General features: G+C 38.0%; 2 protein-coding genes and 1 long non-coding RNA gene across 7 annotated transcripts in view; 2 read left to right on the top strand and 1 right to left on the bottom strand.

Moving 5' to 3' along the window:
• The window catches only part of PPP1R42 (protein phosphatase 1 regulatory subunit 42), a 76,635-nt gene extending 66,045 nt beyond the window's left edge, over positions 1 to 10,590 (top strand). For 2 of the 3 annotated variants that reach the window (XM_073229609.1, XM_036998152.2), the window contains exons 8-9: positions 4,085 to 4,244; positions 10,261 to 10,590. In XM_073229609.1, coding sequence (XP_073085710.1) covers positions 4,085 to 4,244; positions 10,261 to 10,372 — 272 coding nt within the window. In that variant the 3' untranslated portion in view covers positions 10,373 to 10,590. Of the gene's footprint in view, positions 1 to 4,084; positions 4,245 to 4,986; positions 5,075 to 10,260 lie in introns of all 3 variants that reach the window. The other variant, XM_073229610.1, reaches the window with a different exon arrangement.
• Positions 1 to 11,644, bottom strand: part of LOC118968294 (uncharacterized) — a 49,043-nt gene extending 37,399 nt beyond the window's left edge. For both annotated transcript variants that reach the window (XR_012128222.1, XR_012128221.1), the window contains exon 1: positions 11,368 to 11,644. This is a non-coding gene — a long non-coding RNA (uncharacterized lncRNA). The remainder of the gene's footprint in view (positions 1 to 11,367) is intronic.
• Positions 11,645 to 11,653: 9 nt separating this feature from the next.
• Positions 11,654 to 19,687, top strand: TCF24 (transcription factor 24). Of its 2 annotated transcripts, none has more exons than XM_036998154.2 (3): positions 11,654 to 11,960; positions 12,555 to 12,969; positions 18,164 to 19,687. In XM_036998154.2, exons 2-3 carry the CDS (start codon positions 12,580 to 12,582, stop codon positions 18,275 to 18,277), a joined length of 504 nt encoding a protein of 167 aa, XP_036854049.1. In that variant the 5' UTR covers positions 11,654 to 11,960; positions 12,555 to 12,579; the 3' UTR covers positions 18,278 to 19,687. The 2 variants fall into 2 exon arrangements, with proteins under 2 accessions (XP_036854049.1, XP_036854048.1); XM_036998153.2 differs by having other exon boundaries at positions 11,659 to 11,960; positions 12,558 to 12,969.
• Positions 19,688 to 20,244: the final 557 nt, after the last annotated feature.

Raw genomic sequence — 20,244 nt, 5'->3', positions numbered from 1 at the left:
CCTATGTTTATCGCAGCACTATTTACAATAGCCAAGAAATGGAAGCAACCTAAGTGTCCATCAGTAGATGAATGGATAAAGAAGATGTGGTACATATACACAATGGAATATTATTCAGCCATAAGAAGAAAACAAATCCTACCAATGCAACAACATGTATGGAGCTAGAGGGTATTATGCTCAGTGAAATAAGCCAGATGGAGAGAGACAAGTACCAAATGATTTCACTCATCTGTGGAGTATAAGAACAAAGAAAAACTGAAGGAACAAAACAGCAGCACAAACACAAAACCCAAGAATGGACTGACAGTTACCAAAGGGAAAGGGACTGAGGAGGATGGATGGGAAGGGATGGATAAGGGCAGGGAAAAAGAAAGGAGGCATTAAGATTAGCATGTGTAATGTGGTGGGGGGCACGGGGAGGGCTGTGCAACACAGAGAAGACAAGTAGTGTTTCTACAGCATCTTACTACACTGATGGACAGTGACTGTAATGGGGTATGTGGTGGGGGGCACGGGGAGGGCTGTGCAACACAGAGAAGACAAGTAGTGTTTCTACAGCATCTTACTACACTGATGGACAGTGACTGTAATTGGGTTTGTGGGAGGGACTTGGTGAAGGGGGGAGACTTGTAAACATAATGTTCTTCATGTAATTGTAGATTAATGATACCAAAATATAAATAAACAAACAAACAAACAAATAAATAAATAAATAATAAACAAGTGTTACTATATCAAACTAAAAACCTTTTGCACAGTGAAAGGAACTATCAAGAAAACAAGAAGGTAACCTAAGAATGAGAGAGTATATTTACAAATAATACATCAGATAAGGGCTTAATATCCAAAATGCATAAAGAACTCACAGAACTCAACACCAAAAACCAAAAATATGATTTAAAAATGGGCAGAGGACTTGAAAGGACATTTTTCCAAAGAAGACATACAGGTAGCCAACAAACACATGAACGATGCTTAACATCACTAATCATCAGGAAAATGCAAATCAAAACCACAATGAAATATCACCTCACATTACTCAGCATGACTAGTGACAAGAAAAAACAAGTGTTGGCAAAAGGGGAAGATATAGAAAAAAGCTGTGCATTGTTGGTGGGAATATAAAGTGGTTACAGCCAACAATGGAAAACAGTATGGATGTTCCTCAAAAAATTAAAATGAAATACCATATGACACAGTAATTCCATTTTTGGGTATTTACCCAAAGAAAACAAAAACATTAATTCTGAAAGATATATGCACCCTTATGTTGACTGGAGCATTAGGTACAATAGCCAAGATGTGGAAGCCACATCAGTGTCCATCAGTAAATGAATGGATAAAGAAGAAGTGATATGTGTACACAATGGAACAGTATTCAGCCATACAAAAGAGTGAAATCTTGCCATCTGCAACAACACAGATGGGCCTAGAGGATATTATGCCATGTGAAATAAGTCAATCAGAGAAAGACAAATACCATATGATTTCACTTATATGTAGAATCTAAAAAAGAAACAAATTTTAAAAAAGGAATAGACTCATAAATACAGAGAACAAACTGGTGGTTATCTGAGGGGAACAGGGTGGAGGGATGGGTGAAGTAAATGAAGGATAGGAAGAGATATAAACTTCCAATTAAAAAATAAATAAGCCACAGGGATGAAAAGTATAGCAAAGAGAACATAACCAACAGTATTATGATAACTTTGTATGGTGACAGATGGTACCTACTCTCACTTACCATGGTGAGAATTTCAAAACATATAACTGGTGAATCACTGTTGTATACCTGAAATTAATATAACATTTCATGTCAGCTTTATTTTGATAAAATAAATAAAATACAACAAGTGTTGGTGAGGATGTGGAGAAACTTGAACCCTTGCACATTGTTGGTGGGAATGAAAAATGGTGAAGCACTGTGAAAAACAGTATGGCTGTGCCTCAATATTTAAAAACAGAACTACCATAAGATCCAGCAATTCCACTTCTGGATATCTGTGCCAAAAAATCGGAATCAGGATCTCAAAGAGATATCAGCACTCTTATGTTCACTGAAGCACTCTTCACAAAGCCAGTTGTGGAAACAACCTAAGAGTCCATTGGGAGATGAATGGATAAAGAAAATGTGGTATATACATACAATGTAATATATTCAGCCTTAAAAAAGAAGGAAATTCTGCAATATGTGGCAACATGGATGGACCTTGAGGATATTATGCTAAATGAAATAAGCCAGTCACAGAGAGACATATAATGCATGATTCCACTTTATATGAGGTATCTAAAATAGTCAAATTCAAAACATCAAACAATGGAATGGTGGTTACCAGGAGGTAGGGGGAATGAGGAGTTACTAATCAATGGACATAAAGTTTCAGTCAAGCAAGATGAATAAGCTCTTAAGAGATCTACTGCACAAAGTTTTATCTATAGTCTTAAAATCTGTAGATCTCTTATTGTGTTACTACCATAATATTTTTAAAAAGCCATATAGACTGTTATAAAATATAGAAGCATCATTTCATGCCTTGTTGTAGTTGCTATTATGATAACCATTAATAATTTTAAATGGAAAGCATTCCATTCTATAAGGCAAAGAAGAGAGGCCAAGGGAAGAAAAGACAACTAATATTTACTGTGCCAAACATTTCAGATATTCATACACTTTGCATTTAGTTATTATATCTGTGGGGCAGATAATTATTACATGAATTTTGCAGATGAGAAAGTTGAGTTTTACAAAGTGAAATAGGCTTTGTCTAAGGTCACAAATATAGCAGGAGGCACAGTAATTAATCAAAGTTACCTAGCTTCATGAAAGAACTGTAGCTTCTAGTGACCATTATAGCCATGACTGGCTGAATTGATCTTGGATATAAGGACAATCATGTCTGTTCTACTTAGATATTCACTTCAGTTTAGTAGGAATTTAGGAAAGTCTGCAGATGTTTAAATATGTGATATGTAAATAATTTTTACAAACAAAAAGGAAGTAGGGAGAAAAATGGAATAATACATTATGAAAGAACTTTGAAATTTTTAAAGTATTCAAATAACTTATATGACTTTCTATGTGGAAAACTAGTCTTTAAGGTCAATCCAAATAAAATATAATTAAAATTGAAAGTTGAGTTGTCCTGGAGTACTGAGTTATTCTCCCTTGACCACTTGTAGAGACACTTCTTTCTTGCCTCCTACACATTGGCCATCCTCATCCAAACACATGATACAGTTCTGAGCTTCTCAGGCTTAACCCAGTACATTGTAAGTGAACAGAAATTCTTAGGAAAATAGTAGTTTTTGTACTTCCTGACCTTTTACATATTTTTGATAGCCTTATAAATGGAGCTCTACATTGGGGATTATGGGAAAATTATAGGGATTATGACCTCAGGCTTCAAGAATCATATAATAAAAAATCTTGTCCTAAATATAGCCTTGTAACTATATAACTCAAAATTGGAAAAAAAATCAAACACTTTAACAAAATCCAAAATATACGCATATCTTTTAACATTTACTTTTGTAGTGCTTTGATGGAAACATTCATTTATTCACTTAATAAACATTTATTGAGCACCTTCGATGTGCCCAGAAGTATGCTAGGCACTGGGGATTAAAGAAGTCTCCACTTAAAGGGAAATCCCTGCTGGAAAGGGAGGAAGATGTCCCTTTTAAACAAGGAAATAATATAGAATGTTAAGGGCCAAAATAAAGGTATGAACATATTCCAGAAATTATATATGACTAATCTATTCCCAAAAGGTTAAACACTCTGAAATAAAAAACTCATAACAGCAAAGTGCAAGGGCAGTTAGTATTTATATTAATATTGGTATACCCAATTTGTCTATGAGAGTTGACCATAAACTTGCCTGTGAGAGTTCTTATGTGTGAAAGTCTGATATTTTATCTTGGATAAAATATTTATCTTACTGGTTTTACTGTGGATCTATTTAACTTAATTCCATTTCATAAAATATAATTTTAGATAGTGTAATACTATTAAGTGCCATATTTACAATTTAATTATTAGTTTCAAAGCAGAATGCTTTTAATTCTTTGTGTGCTACAGGTAACTTTGAAGCAATGCATCACTCAGTTCCTGTTCATTACCCCCAAGTGGGTAAACCAAAATTAGTCTTTTTCTCTGATACACACAGACACCTTGCAAATGACAATATATCTCTGGAAAGCACTCAAGAAGATAACCCTAAAATTATTGAAGAGACAAGGTAGGTGCATTCAAATATTTGTGAAATTTATCTTTTTCAGGAGGATGGGACACCCCCACTGTCAACAACACAAAGAAAAAGAGTCCCCCCATCTGTCTCCCAGTTCTCTGTTCTCAATTCCTTTTGGCCAAGCATCAAAAAAAAAAAATTATTTGTTGGTCTGCCTCTCATAAAGTTGTAGTGGAAGGTTTAAGTAAAAGAAGAGCTGGGAGTCACAGATTAGAGGTGGGGCAGGTGATTTAGAAAAGTCCCAGAAGCAGCAGGTAAAGATGTCTAAATGAGCAGGCATCATTTCAAAAGAGCCTGAGGCCCAGTTGATGGCAGGTGGTCCAGTGAGTGAATGTCTGCAAGGACATCTGGTGGCAGTAAGGAGGGGAAGCCCAGAGCACTGGAGAGGCAGGCTACTTTCACCACTTCTCCAAACCAAAGGTTCTTAATCTGGTGTTTCTGAAGGAAACATTAAAAGTTTCATTCAGGACTAACAGTTACCAAAGGGAAAGGGACTGGGGAGGATGGGTGGGAAGGGAGGGATAAGGGGGGGGTGAAAAGAAAGGGGGCATTATGATTAGCATGTATAATGTGGGGGGGAGGCCCGGGAGGGATGTGCAACACAGAGAAGACAAGTAGTGTTCCTACAGCATCTTACTATGCTGATGGACAGTGACTGTAATGGGGTTTGTGGTGGGGGGGACTTGGTGAAGTGGGGAGCCTAGTAAACATAATGTTCCTCATGTAATTGCAGATTTATGATACCAAAAAAAAATGTTTCATTCACTTCTCAAAGCTTAAGAGCCAAAAAATAGCTCAAGGATCACTATTCCAAACCTTAAGTATGTATCTAATTTAGCTCTATATGAATAATCTCTAAGTCTCCTGATGAGAAGTAAGTGCTTTTTATGGTTTTGATGATATTGCTTTGATGTAAAGATAGACCATAACAGAAAATAACTTCATTTATTCATAAAACTAATAGGCACCTGCTATATGCTAGGCAATACTGAATACAAAACTCAAATGAGATAGTCCTGATCTCAAAGGTCATTAAGAAAGCAATCAGAACCAGTGGATATACTTCAGAATTGATTTCCTTTTTCCAGAACTACCTGCTGAAGGCCATGTGGGTTTGGCATAAGACCCTCTTCTCAGGATCCAGTCAAGGGATGGGGACTTAGCATTCCTCAGTGGGGCCACCGAGGAAGACCCACGAACACTGCGCCGTCCTACCCCCCTTCCCTGAGAGGTCACTTTGACTTGCCAGGATGGAGGTTTAAGGGAGAGGGTCCTGTGAGCCTGGAAAATGATTTTTTAAGGGGAGGAGAAAAGATATGCAGGGATTCCTACTTTTGGTCTTGCCTCCTTTCCGTTCCCACACACAAGAAAATGGAAGTTTTGTGACAACTTGCTTTACTGCCCATGTCCATTGTCATTACTATCAAAATCTTAGGCAGTTTGTCCACAGCACCTTGATAGTTTCTTAAAAATTTACACAACTAGTGTCAATTCCACAATAGTGTTCTTGAGTTTTGAAAGATCTTATTAGTATATCATCAGGTAGAAAAGAAAACAATAAAAATGGAGAGCCTTAGAAAATAATGTTGGAAAATTCCATACATTGCCACAAACACTAAATCACATCAATTGTGAGCTATGACACATACCACATCTTCTATAACCCCAAGCAAAGCTGTAATCACTAGAACTGCACCGGTGAAGCTGCAAATAAATCACTCTCTCATTTTCCTAACTAGGAACACTAAATACAGAGCTAAATGCCTTACCTACTATATACAGCAAACACAGGCTACCCTAAAATAAGCCAGCAGAATACAGAGGTTGATTCTGTAATAAGAACTTAAAGAATGTCTTGCTTCTGCCACTGTCAGTGAAGTTGACTGTGTTCAGTGCTGAGTCTTCAGTTTTACAATGTGAACAAAATTACATAAATATTTTGTTTTAAATGCTTTTTATTTCCTCAGGTAATATTTTTTACTGAGGTCACACCAAAGTCTCATTTTGGTATTGCAAAAGATTTATCTTATCAAATGGGAATATCAGTTCTAACTCTAATAAAGGTGACCAAATATATTACCAAATTTCATTAAGCTCTTGATATAGACATTTAGGACATGCTATTGTTAACATTTTACTAATTTAGCATAAAGCTAAGAGATAACAATAATAAAGGCAGGTCAGTAAAGTGTTAAAAACAAAATATTCAGTCCAAACAAAAAGAATAGATTTTGAGTTTCTGAAAAGTTGACTAAAGCAATTCCTTCCCTTTCTTAAAGGAGGAAAATGAGCTGGCATCAGCAGACATGTACCCGACAGTATATTTAATATTTGAAGTGGGAAGCCTGCTCAGATGTAAAAAATCTTAAGAGTGCTTCTTCCAAAATGCTAAAAGTACATGTCCCACACTCCTTTAAGGTTCTCCACATTGGAAGCTGTGCTTGTATCCTGTGTAGAACCAGTGAAGCAACATCTGTCCAATGACAGGGAATGTTTTCCAACTTTTTTATAAATGTGTGCAGCCTGTGCTCATGTGTATTTACACAAGCCTGCTTTCCCTACAGGGAGGAAAAAGTCAGACTCATTGACGTCGTTTTTGACCCTCAAACTGAACTTGATACTATCAATGTACACTTTAATTAAAGATTAATTCAAAACTGGTTTTTATTTAAAGGCTGATTCTGAACAAATGCCTTCACTGTTCAATTAAAAATAACAGATGGTATTAAACAAAAAATTACACATTATTGTTTCTGTGTTTGTCACAGTATGTTTCCTCTCTTTTCAAACATGCTAGCTAGGAGGTGCTTGAGGCTTAGTTTAAAAACAGACATTAAATGCATTTATATATTGTAAATAAGATCCACTGAGAATACTGTATAGCACTGTACAATGAAAAAAGCAAATTGTTACTCAATTATCTATCTTTTTTAGCCGAAGTAATGTCAATAGAATCAATCCAGCAATTTTGTTAATGTAAAAATAATAACTTTCTAGTTGGGTTAGAATGCGTTTTTTTCAGATACCTTTAAGGAATGTGAACAATTCCTTAAGTTTACAATTCACAGGAAATGTTCACTATATGTTATTTAACTACTTATAAAATACCTACTGCCCTTAATTAGAATATGAAAGTATTCATTAAGTTTCATACTGAGTTAAAAAGTGAACTTATAAAAACAGTTAAGAAGTTATTTTAAAATAACTTGCTTTCACTACTGTTATGTTTTAGCTGTTGTAGTAACAGATCTCCTTTGCATTTCAAGAATTTTTTAAACTTAGATAATAGTTTTACTCACAAAATCCTGAGATGATCTTACATAAACTCATTTGCAGAGCTCTCGATGCCTTTAAACCTAATCTCAGTCTAGTTAATTTTATACACAAAATAAATTTATAAGTATCTGTAATGTAGGTATAATGTTAATATTTTGATTTATAGTTCTCAAAGAACCCTTTTGAAATTAGGACACCCATGCCCCTGTCACAAAAAATACAATAATGGTAAGCAACATAGAGGTTTTTTTCAGGACAGCCTAAGCTAGCTTTTGTGACTTCTAGTCTCAACTCTGTCAATGGGTTACTCTGTGAACAAGAATTCTCTGTAAGATTTAATTTATAAAAACTATATTATTTTTTAATTTTAAAATGTTTACTTTGAAAGCTGAATTTTTCCCATACCAACAAATATTTAAAAAGAGAACCCTTTGAGATAAGAATATTATCAGGTTCGTGTTATAGATGGGGAAAATGAGTGTTGCAGAAACCCAGTCAGAGGGCCCAAAATCACAATTGCCTTGAGGCAGAGCTGGGACTTGAATCCAGGTCATTAACTCCAAAAAGCAAAGCTCTCAAGTACTCTGCAAAGGTGTCTCAAAAATGCCTTCAGATAGGCAGGTAAGGTGAGGGAAGCAGGTGAGAATGTCATTGAGGTGAATTGGAGAGCACATGTCCACCTAAAGACAACTGCTACCACTTGGCTCCTAAACAGTGTAGCTAGGCAAACATGCTGAACTTGAAAAATCAGACTACTAACAAGCAAAATATCTAGATTGTGAAATCATCTGAATTTTAAATACTAGATCAATTTATATTCTTAAAAAAATCTATTAAAATGGATTTTTTAAAATCTGGTAAGGCTAGTAAGGAAATGGAGTGATGGAACTTTCATGCACTATTGGTGGGAATTTAAGAACAGTACAGCCATTTTGGAAAGAGTTTGACATATTCTTATGAAGTTAAACATATACTTACCTCATCTAGCAGTCCCACTCCTAGGCACTTCCCTAGTGAAATGAAAACCTATACTTTCACAAAAATCTGTACCCAAATGTTTATAATGTCTTATTTATAGCCACCAAAGACTGGAAACAACTCAAAGTCTCTCAACTGGAGAATGAATAAACTGTGGTATATCCACACAATGAAATACTATTCAGCATTAAAGGAATAACTAGTGATACACAAAACAATGTGGATAGATTCCAAAAGCATTATGCTAAACAAAAGCAGTCAAACTTAGATGGTTACACACTGTATGATTCTATGACATTCAGGCAAACATAAAACTGTAGACAATAAACAGACCAGTAGTTGCTAAGAACTAGGGGTTGACAACAAAGAGTCAGCACAAGGGAATTTGGCAGGGTGGAGGGTGGGGGTGATGAAAAATTGCCTACCTTTATTTTGGTACTGATTCTTTGACTGTATGTTTAGCAAAACTTGTTAACTACATATATATATATATATATATATATATATATATATATACACACTCAAAAGAGTTAATTTAACTATGTAAATTATAACTTGATTAAACAATGAGGTAGTTAAAAGATGAAAAAAGCATCAATTATGTAAAACCTATTATATATATAACAAAGCAAATATACTTTTTTCACTGATATGTGTGATTATTTTACATTATAAAGGTAAATTTTAAAACCCACACCATATTCAGTGAAATAAAATCTACACTCTAAAGCCATGTACTTTCTGGAAGACTAGACAAGAATCCCAAATAATGATATACTACAAAAATAGTAGATGAATTGTTAATACAGAGTCAAGTTCAAGTATACCCTTTATTGAGATGATATATACAAAGATGTTTTGCAAATAATTATGAACTCTAAAAATATTGAGTAGAATTGTATGGTAAAAAGCACAAGTATTAGGGTCAACCTGCCTGGATTGAATCCTGTCCTTGTCAGTACTAGCTATGTGGCATTTGACAAGTTATTACTTAAACCCTCTCAGCTTTATTTTCTCAACTGTAAAATGTAAAGTCCTCAAAGGGTTTTTGTAAAAAGTAAATGAGAAAAATGCTTTTTGTAAACAATTTAGCACATAAAAAGTTACCTGTCACCAATTAATATAATTTTGAAAATTTGAAGATTTTCATCTTCCACTTCAACTGCAAATACTGTTTGTTTGTTTTTTTCAGGATTTAGGACTAGTCAGAATCATCAGAGGATTCAGAGAGGGTGCTTGGAATGGCAGCAGATAGGTCAAGGGAGTGACCCTCAGTGGTCTGTGGTGTTGTATTAGTCCTTTCTTTTGAACTTGACTGTTGGCCAACACAGTTGGCCACTGGACAGCCACTGTCAGCAGTGAAGAGCCTGCCTCGTGCTCTGCCCTCCATTGCACCTCTTGCAGTAACAGGAGACTAAAAGAGTAGGCTGCGGAGGGATGTGAGATGCCAAGGATGAAAAATTTAAGGAGCCCTAGGCACCTGATTTGCCTCACCCTAGTCCTGGCCCATCTTTCTTCCACATTCTTATTTCCATACCTCTCCCAGTTCACAGATATTCCATATTCTTCCCTATCCCAGGGGAAAATCTTTGTTTCTGCTTCTTTCAAAGCTTGAGATAGTTTACATAGTTTGGTGATTAATCATTAATCTGTACTATTGTTATTGTGTCATAGATTCTATTTTGTTTGCTAACTGTTTTGGATAACTTTTATTTCAGAACTAAAACTGTTTTTCTCCCCTCTATTAATACAGGAATCTCTCTTTAAAGGAATCTGAAGGCTTATTGACAAAAAGTGATATACCTGAACCTGACTTACTCCATATCCCAAAAATAAAAGAAAATTTGCTTGTAAAAAGGGAGTAAATTCACCCTTAAGTGATCTGTTTGGTCTTTTACCCTTATAATAAATGTAGGCAACATCATCTTTTGTGGTTTATAGCTTCATATTATCTCATAATATTAGGAAAAAACTTCAGATTATTGTTTGATTTGTTTCTTTGTAGAATATGAAACATTGCTTTCCAACTGCTCTATTCCTCATTACCTACAAGTTACTGGAAAAATAAAGATGTGCTTTCTCATCCAAAGAAATGAATGCTTTTTTGAACCAATGGTATTTTGGTGTGTTTCTCAAGTGCAAATCTAATTACAGTTATGAAAATCTGAGTATTATTCTGATTCACTAATACACTTAAAGTTGGGAACGATATATTCAAGTACAAGTGCCACCAGTGCTGTGTACTACCTGGTAGTTCTACCTTTAAAATCTATTGTAAAGTATGAAATTATGTCTCTCATACAAGGGCAGTTTCCTTAAATGTGATATTCCGTCTTGACTCCACTTTAAAATGTCCTGCTCTTCGAGCTATAGGCATTGAAGGATACACTAACTACGTTCCTAGAAAATACTGTGTGCCCACTCCTATTTCAGCTCTGAAGGCGATGGGTCCAAGCCTGGCTGAAGCCACAGAGGATGGGGGCGCCCCGGGCCCCTCGCTTCCCGGCCGGCTCCGAACGGGCCTCCGCGCAGCTGCAGCCACGCTTCCCCCGGGGCGCAAGTGCAAAACACCTCAGGCCAGCTCCCCGTCAGGGAACGTAGCCGAGACGAAATTTCACGTCCAAATACCGAAAGCGGGTCGCGCAGGGGCAACGGAGGCGGCCGACCAGGGTTTCACGCCCCGGAGGCAAGCGACCGTGATGGCAGGGCAGTTTACTCTGCGTTGAGAACTTTGTGTCACAGACAGTGGGAATATTCGAGCCAAGTGCGTTTACCTCTGAGCGGCTCAATAAACTGGTCACGGAGTACCGAGGTGGAGGGACTACTGCTTTAAGTAGTTAGCACAGCATGGAACATTTACCTTGTGGTAGAATAAAGGTAGCGGTCGATGCGGCACGCTCCACGTTTCTTCACAGAAAAGTAAAGGCAGTCTCAACAAAACGGCAGAGTTCCCGCCTCAGCTCCGAGCCTGCCTGGAAGGCGCCGAACTCACACGGCCCGGGGTGGAAGGATGACGGAGAGGGGAGATAGCTAACGAGGCAGCGTTGAGGTCTGTGAGCCCAGAACCCCGCTCTCGCCCCGTGGGCCTTCAACCCGGTGGTCTCCTGACCAGCTGCGCTCAGAGTCCTGCCTGGGGCTGAACCAGGCCTGGGGCGGGGCCAGAGGACGCCCCGCCCCTGGCCCCGCCCCGCCTGACGGTTTGATTAATGACTCTCCCGCCACGGAGGGGGCTTCGCAGGTGAGCTAGGAGCGGGGCGCGTCCAGCCGTCCGGGCCTAACACCAAACTTGACTCGCGCGCGTAAAAGGCGCGCCCAGCCGGAGCTGGAAGCGGCGGTCCACTTCGGCTAGACGAGGATAAAGTGAACGGCTCGGCCCTGGCCACGCAGACCTGCTCGACGCTCTTCGCTTCCTAGCGCCCCGAAGCCGAGCCCTGCACTGACGCCTCGGGAAAGGTGAGGACTCCGACCGACCTCCGCCGCGCCGCGCGGTTCCCCGAATAGTTAGTGGGTGCCTTAGTCCAAGGAGAGGCCAGGGGTGCCCCATTCCTCCAGCAGAAACTACCCTGGGCTCCCGACCGTTTTCTCGGGGTCTCAGGCCCCGAGAGCGAATGGTGCGAGGGCGGCTGGGTGGGCACCTCGGGTCAAGGCGGGGCTAGGGCTTCCCGCCGCTCTGCGTGGGAATGATCCCACCGTCTTACCTGCGACGCTGGCCGGATAACATTCCAGATGCGCGAACAAGTTCCGAACCCGAGTTGAGCTTGCGAGGTGGTCCTTCCCGGTAGCGCAGACCTTTCAATCTATGATGGGGAAGTAGAGTCAGTCTTCCTCAGCCTTCTAAGTTGCCCGGAACTCTCAGAACCCACAGCTCTCCCCAGACGCTGGGGGGCAAACGCACCCCAGTCAAAAAGACCATCTTTGAGACCGCCTCGAACCACTTTAGGTGGCCGATCCCAAGTGCGCGCAGCGCAAGGGGAGAGGAGGCTACGCCTCCCTGGGTCAAGCCTGAGCGGAGCGGCGCCCCGGCCTCACCGAGTCTTCGGTCCTCAGCAGGCGTGCGGCACAGGAAGCTGCCATGGACCCCGACGATCCCGCAGGCAGCCCCCTGATCCGCAGCAATGAGCCCGCGCGCATGGACGCCGCCCGCTGCGACTCCAGCCCGGGACGGCCCGGGCAGGGGCCCGCGGGGCAGGGCAGCTGCGCGCGCTTGGGGGGCGGGCGGCCCGCAGCCGCCAACGCGGCGAGGGAGCGAAGCCGCGTGCAAACTCTGCGGCACGCCTTTCTGGAGCTGCAGCGTACGCTGCCGTCCGTGCCCCCCGACACCAAGCTTTCGAAGCTGGACGTGCTGCTGCTGGCCACCACCTACATTGCACACCTCACCCGCAGCCTGCAGGACGACGCCGAGGCGCCGCCCGACCCCGGACTGGGCGCCCTGCGCGGCGACGGCTACCTGCACCCTGTCAAGGTAGGCGGGCGGGGCGCACTGCGGAGATGGGGCGCGGAACGGACACATCGGCCCGCCTGGTCTGACACCACCGTCTGGGTAGATGCCACCGAGCTCTCACCCCCTGGGGGTGAGGGGTGAGTCGGGGAACGGGTCCAGAGAGCGACCTTGGCCTGCGAAGGCACCGATAGGGAGGTCTGCAAAAGGCTACTCCTTAAAGCGTTGTTTGCCGGCAATGGGTTTAAACCCCGGGAGCCGGGTGTTAAGAGGGGTGACTCATGCCCCTTACAGGATACAATCTGCAGAATGTTCTCCATAGGTGAGAAGTTTCTCGGGGGTGCATAGTGGGGGATTGGCTGCACGTCCTCGTAATTTTTAGATTCAGAGTTATATTTGAGCCTGTGAAACTTTATAAGTGTTTTAATTTGCATAATTACATCTCCAATGTGGTTTTTATCAGATGTTTGAAAGTTTTACAAATTAAATGGAGTGATGGAATTGTCTGTCCCTAAGTACTCCTAGGAAACCAACGTTGAAAATTGTAAAACTGGTAGGAACAAAAATGAGACCCTTCCGCATGCCCCACAGAGTCATTTTCAGTCTGTTTTAATAAAAGCTATGATGGCCTAGACTGCTACCAAGAATGATGGAAATACTAATGTGTTCATGTAATTTTCATGATAGATTGGCATATATGTTTAGTGAGCTTATTAAACATTATACTGAAATGTTGTAATGTACAAAATTAGCCAGGAGAATCCGTTTTCTATAATTTTTGTACATTATATTTAGATAGAATGGGCAAAGTTTTCTTTTAATGTGGTATATGTGATTATGATTTATTGCCTATATTTACTGTGACTCCATCATCCTTTTCTTCTAGGTTTGATTGAAATCCTGCATTGATCTAGCTTTCTAAAATGCATCTTCCCTATATTTTCTAAACCTACATTTTCAAGTTTTTGGTTCCACCATTCTGAAATATTTAGACACACACACAAATGCAAGATTAGGATTAAGCCTTAAGTGTATCAGCATTCGATAAATTATTGAATATTCATTATTGAAATGTGGCAAAATACACCCTTGAATATGAATCTAAAATTTTGTGGTGGGGTTTAACAAAATTTACTTTGCAAATTTAATGAGCATTATGATAGATTCACTATGTCAAATGTAAAAATTTGAAAGTGCACTTATTTATAATTATGATAGACCCAATTCCATTCATGTGTTATATAACAATCTCATCTGAAGAGTCATTCATTATTAAGGGATTGGTATTACAGTGTGCATTAGATTGCTAATCAAATATATCAATAATATTAGATGGTTTTTGAGTTGACATTTCCCACATACTCTTTATTTAACCTTAAGTAGACTTAATACAAAAACTTATCTGTTAGATGCCTCCTTGTGGGAGATATAATTCAGATGAGAATCAAGTTGTTTTTCACCTTGCACTGCTTTGAATAACTGTTAGAACCATTATTTTCATGTAATAATAAGCTTAAGAGTTTCTTGCTCTTGATTCATATGCCAAATGTTTTGTGGTCTTATAACTTTAAAAAATTAAATCTTATTCTCTGAATCAATTATTTGAATTTTAAAAGACAATTCTAGGGATAATGAAACAAGGCCAAAGATTACCTCTTAAAAATGAAATTGATGTTTGAACAAGTGACTAGTCTTAAAATCATTTACTGAGTGCCTGCTATGTGCAAAGCACTGTTAGAAGAGTAAATACAATTAAGAATAAGACTCAATCCCTGCCCTAAATGAACCCATAATAGAGACAAAGACAAAAATACAAATACCAGTACTATAAGGGATAATGTATGTGCTATAAGAGAGCTATAACCGTGTGCTGTGGAGGTTCAGAGGAAAGAGGTTTCATATACACAATTGAAAGCACCCTGTATAAAATTATTTTATGGACACTAACAGAATGCTTAACTACTAAGTCTTTCTTTGATTAATCTAGTGCAAAAGGAATAAACACATTCTGATTATTTGTACTTCTTGGTTAAAGATATGGTAACCATTAGTTAAAAAGTGTTCCAAAATGACTTTTTTTCCTGCCTCACAGCATATGTTACTAAGTCTTACTTTGACCATCAAAGATCTGTTAACAAATATTTCAATGCCTTCATTTCGAATCATCCTTATTATCAGTATTGAGGTTTTAACATTGTTAGGAATTTACATTAAAAGCATCTCAAATGAAACTGTAAGGTTTAAGAGACCAGGTATCTGGGGCATAGCTTAAAACAATTTTTATCCCACAGGGATACAAGCCATTCTGATCAGCACCAGCATAACAAAAGCCAGTGATTCTCCGACAGAACAGGGACATATTTCAGATTCTAACACTGGGAAAAAGCACAGATAACTTAATTGCATTGCCTCTGGAGAATCATCGTTGATAATACAGATAAAAAATAATTTTAAAAATAAAGTTTTGTTGCTTTGGAGTCATTTAACTCTAAAAACCAAGAGTGCATCTCATCTTCCAGGAGGGCTGGATTTTAAAATCAACACTTAATGAAAGAATTGCATATAGAGAAAATTACCATTAAAGGTCTTCAGTTTCAGGTTCAGTTCTCGTTAATTATATAAGTTTGCTAGATTGTTCTAAGCCTAATGAAACAACATGATTTTATTTTTATTTTTTAATTGGAATAAAGTTAAAGTTGATATACAATTATTATATTGGCTTCAGATGTTCAATATAGTGACTTGATAATTACATACACTATTAGATGCTTGCCACAGTAAGTGTAGTTCCCTGTTACCATACCAAGATATTACAATAGTATTGATTATATTATATACATGAAACAATATGATTTTTAAATATATCTTATTAGGTATAGTAGAAGTCAGGATTGTGTTCATCTACACAATGCTAAAACAGACCACTGAAAAGTGAAATGTAAATCAGTCAACCAGCTTTTTGGCATGATGCTGACATGCAACCTAATCAATATTTTATCTGCATTTTTATCTCTGGCTTTTAAAACTATTTATGTGTGTACTGTAAATTCAGTTGAACAAAATCATTAGAAGCCTTTTGAAAATCAAGGACACATAGTTCTTAAAAATGGAAGTTTTATTAGGTTCAACACAAATGAGGCAAAAATCCATATATATATTTTTAAGTTTGTTTCATTAATTACTTGTATCCCAGACAAAATATAAGGAAGATGCTTTCATTTATCCCCATGCTTGGTTGCATGATTTAGACTGATTTTCAATACAATGCACATAGCACATATCAACAATACCAGGGAGCATTCAGTAGTAATTTTATTTATCTTTAAATATATTTAATTTACATAGAATTCTCAAATTACATTTGAGGCTCAAGCATGAACTTTTTATTCTCCAAATGTCACCCCTTCTCAAAAAAAAAAGCTCTCTCTTCCTCTCCTTAAAAGGCCACTAATGCTAACATGAGGGACCCAACCTTAGGTCCTCATCTAGCCCTAATTACCTACAAAAATACTATCACATTGGGGATCACAGCATTAACATATGAATCTGTGGGGTGTGATGGGGGCACAAACATTCAGTCCATTGTGCTATCACACTGGGTTCCTCAGGATAATGCAGAACTTAAATCTGGTCTAACAACTCTAGATCCTAACATATCAGAAAATTCTAGGCCAATTTCTAAAACACCTCAAAGTATCAACCAAAGGCAGGAATTCCAAGGCCAGGACAAGTGGTACACCCAGAATGTATAAGAATGTACACTGGTGATTTAAAAAAAAAAAAACAACCTGAAATGGGTTTGCAAAAATAAGTAGTCATTCTTATTACTATATCAAATGTATAATGCAAGGTTATTTATAGGAAGATTATTTAGGTGTAAACCATTTTAAATTCTAAATAACACAAATTTTTTATTTTATCTGTATTTAAAATGTAGATTTCCTGCCAGAAAAATCTGTATTTAGGACTCTTAAATAACCTGAACTGCATGTGAGCAAATTAAGTTATCACATCAGGAGACATAAAAATAGAACTTTTTTTGCTTGCTAAGAACAAACTTTCCAGTTAATATCACATGCCTATTTACTATTCCTTACGGCTATGTTTTACATATGGAATCCCAGTTTACAGGACAGTAACTGTACTCAGAAGTAGTGAAGGCTTATATTATTCCAGATAAAATCTGACCCCACTTTACATTCTGTGACTACTTCTGCAAAAGAGATTCATTCTGATTTAATTGGTCTGGAGTGTGATTTGGCAATCAGAATTTTTTAAAAGCCCCACCATGTAATTTTAATACACAGCTTGGGATAAGAGCCCAGAGCTCTGGTCTTCGGCTTGTTAATAATTGTGCCTGTACTTGGGCACTGTGGATTATCCGCCAGGCATTTAAGAACATTTCAGGGTGCTGTATAAACAGCAGGTGAATGTTCACTGAGGAAGACAGCCTGCTGCTCACAGAAGCATTTACTCTTTGAAGCGTGGGACTCCATTGCTGACCTGTGTGAGTTGTACTTTTTTAGTCTAAAGACTTACCTTTATATAAAAAAGTAGTATTTCTAATTAGTATTCCAAGAATAGTACTAAACTGAACATATGACCCCCCCTCCAAAAAACAAAGAGAGGTTCATTCTGAAATTACTACTTAGGTGTTTCTATTATCATGCCTATTTGGCAATAAATTATATTGTTTAAAAGGTCCATTTTAAAGGTGAATTTAGAAAAATTACAATCAGTATACAAATGTGATAGTAACTGAAAGCTTAGAGCTGTGTGATGCCAATACATCCAGACACTTGATCTGGATGTTTTATCTATATAACACCAAGCATTCTGATATGTGCAACTTCTAGATATTTCTTTTAGCTAAATAAAATGTTTGGGTTCAATTAATCACTCTTCATTATAGTTCTTTGACAAGTGTAGACATATAGTACTTACCATGTATAACTTTTAAAAATATCTTTAAAGCCAGCAATCTTGTTTGAGGCTTAATTTTGTTTTAGGTTTAGTTTAAAATTAAAACATTGTAGGTTTACATTTAGTTCCAAATTAAAATATCAGTTGTCCTCTAGATTCACAATTGCACTTGTTTCTAGCTTCATAATATTGCATTTTCATGTAGATATTTGGAATTTTTAATATTACTATTACAGATGGTTTTATCTGTCATAGATACTAACTTTTGAATTCTTGTTTAAATATTCTTTTTCAGAAATGGCCCATGAGATCAAGATTATACATTGGTGCTACTGGTCAGTTTCTGAAGCATTCTGTCTCTGGAGAAAAAGCAAATCATGGCAGTACTCCAACAGATTCACAGCCTTAGGCTCTCCCCTAATGGGGGCTGGTAGAAGGTGGTGTCTATTGTTTTTAAATACTATGAAATAATTCTATTTATTACATCATACATAACAAACATTATTTCTGAAAGTTTACATATGCCATAGTTGGATGTTCACATTTATCTATGGAATTAAATAATGAGCCTTGTATAAAACACACATACATCTTACCTAGTCATTGTGAGGGTCACTACTACATAGTGCAGTAGAAAATACTAGAAAAAAGAAAACTGTGTATATATCCAAAGAATGCACACATTTTCTGTAGCACATCTATTAATAACTGAAAAGCTGATATCTATTGAGAGTCTTCCTAGTTTAAAAAATAAAAGCTGTGTTTGTAACATATCAGTATTCCATTTTTGTGGAAACCAGTTGGTGCTTAAAGTTGGTGTAAGAAGCCATTTCATTTGGAAGGTACGAGAGCATTTATTCAGTTTAGTTTACTATTGTTGAGGTAATAGGAAGTTGCAGTAACTTCTATAACTAGTTATTTTTCCCTCTTAAAAAACTCACTTAAAGTATTAAAATAGTTTGCATCATAGGACAAGCCTTGGCCACCTTCCTAGATGATTATTAAAGTATCTTACTATGTTTCCAAATTATGGAAGGCACTGGATGTGGGCAGCAGAGTTCATCACCCTCCTCCCTGGCCATCCATATCCACCCCGCCCTCATTCAGGTCCTGGATGGGGTGAGCCAGTGCAACTGCGGCCACTCTAGAGAGAACAGCGTGTTCCTGCCTGTCAGGGACCTTGGGTGAGCCCCCACATCCCTCCCCATCACAGCTTTGGCCAGGTTCCTTCTCCCCTTGTTAAATGCTGCTCACAATCTACCTATGTGGCCATTAAGAAATAGAAGAAACCCTGTCTGATTTGGAAATTGTGGCACTGATATGCACCTTAAGGGGGTCTGAGTGACCATCCTAAGATAAATCAGGCCATAGAAGACCCCCTAAATCTGCCCCAATTTGAACCTGCAACCACGGAAGGTCGTCAGCCACTGGCCTCTCCCACCACACTTCATGCCAAGTGCCCAGGGAGCAGCTGTTTTTCTCCCAGATTGTGCCAGAGATTTCGTTTTTCAGCAGGAGGTTGGGGGGCAGAGCTGTGAAGTAGAAATGTACATCAGGAAACATATGGAATCTCAAAACAACAGGGTACAATAGAAACACCTGAAAAAGAATCATCCATCTCTTGTCACATCTCTACTGATTAAGGTTCCCCTTTATCTCCCTTTCTTGTTTTTCTCTCCAGTCTTTACTATTTCACTTTCCAACTGTTAAGTTCTTTTATTTTTCAATAACCCACAGTTTTAAAGTAGCTGAATTTGATTCAGGATTAGCAAATACTAAGGTATTTTAATAGTCTTGGTTGAATTAACATAATAGTTGAATCACCATTTTATTTTCTCTTCACCTCAGTTTTCTTTTAGCTTTTGGCAATGAAATGAGTAAAAGACCATTTGAAGACCAAACTATCATTCAATTGATTCAGCTGAACATCACCATGTTTTGGCTCATATCTGATAGTTTATAATCTTTATTACTTTAATGTGAACATTCCTTGTAATGTGACCAAAGCATGTCTTTAAAAGAAAAGGCATATAATAAAAGCTTTCTGCATACTAATATGTAGCAAAAATATGTGTATACTTAAATATTTGTGAATGCATTTACTTACATCACATTGAAAAGAATAAAAAGTAAAATGAGATATGGATTCAGACATTCATCATTATAAGTTATGTGTTAAGAATAATCTTTTATCTTAAGGAATGAAATCAATTTTTTTTAATTATAGCAAGAATTTTAGAGAAATAGTTTTCTTGTGAATAATTGTTTGGCTATAGTTGTTAAAACGTTTAATTGAGGGAGAATTATGACTTTTGTTGAATTACAGACTTTTCTAAATCATTCTGTTAAATGTTAAATAGTTAAGCTTTGCCTTTC

This window comes from Manis javanica, chromosome 2 (genome assembly GCF_040802235.1).
Source record: "Manis javanica isolate MJ-LG chromosome 2, MJ_LKY, whole genome shotgun sequence".
In the NCBI taxonomy this organism is placed as follows: Eukaryota; Metazoa; Chordata; class Mammalia; order Pholidota; family Manidae; genus Manis; species Manis javanica.
Note: the sequence above shows the minus strand (reverse complement) of the source record. Positions and strands in the feature narration are given on the sequence as shown.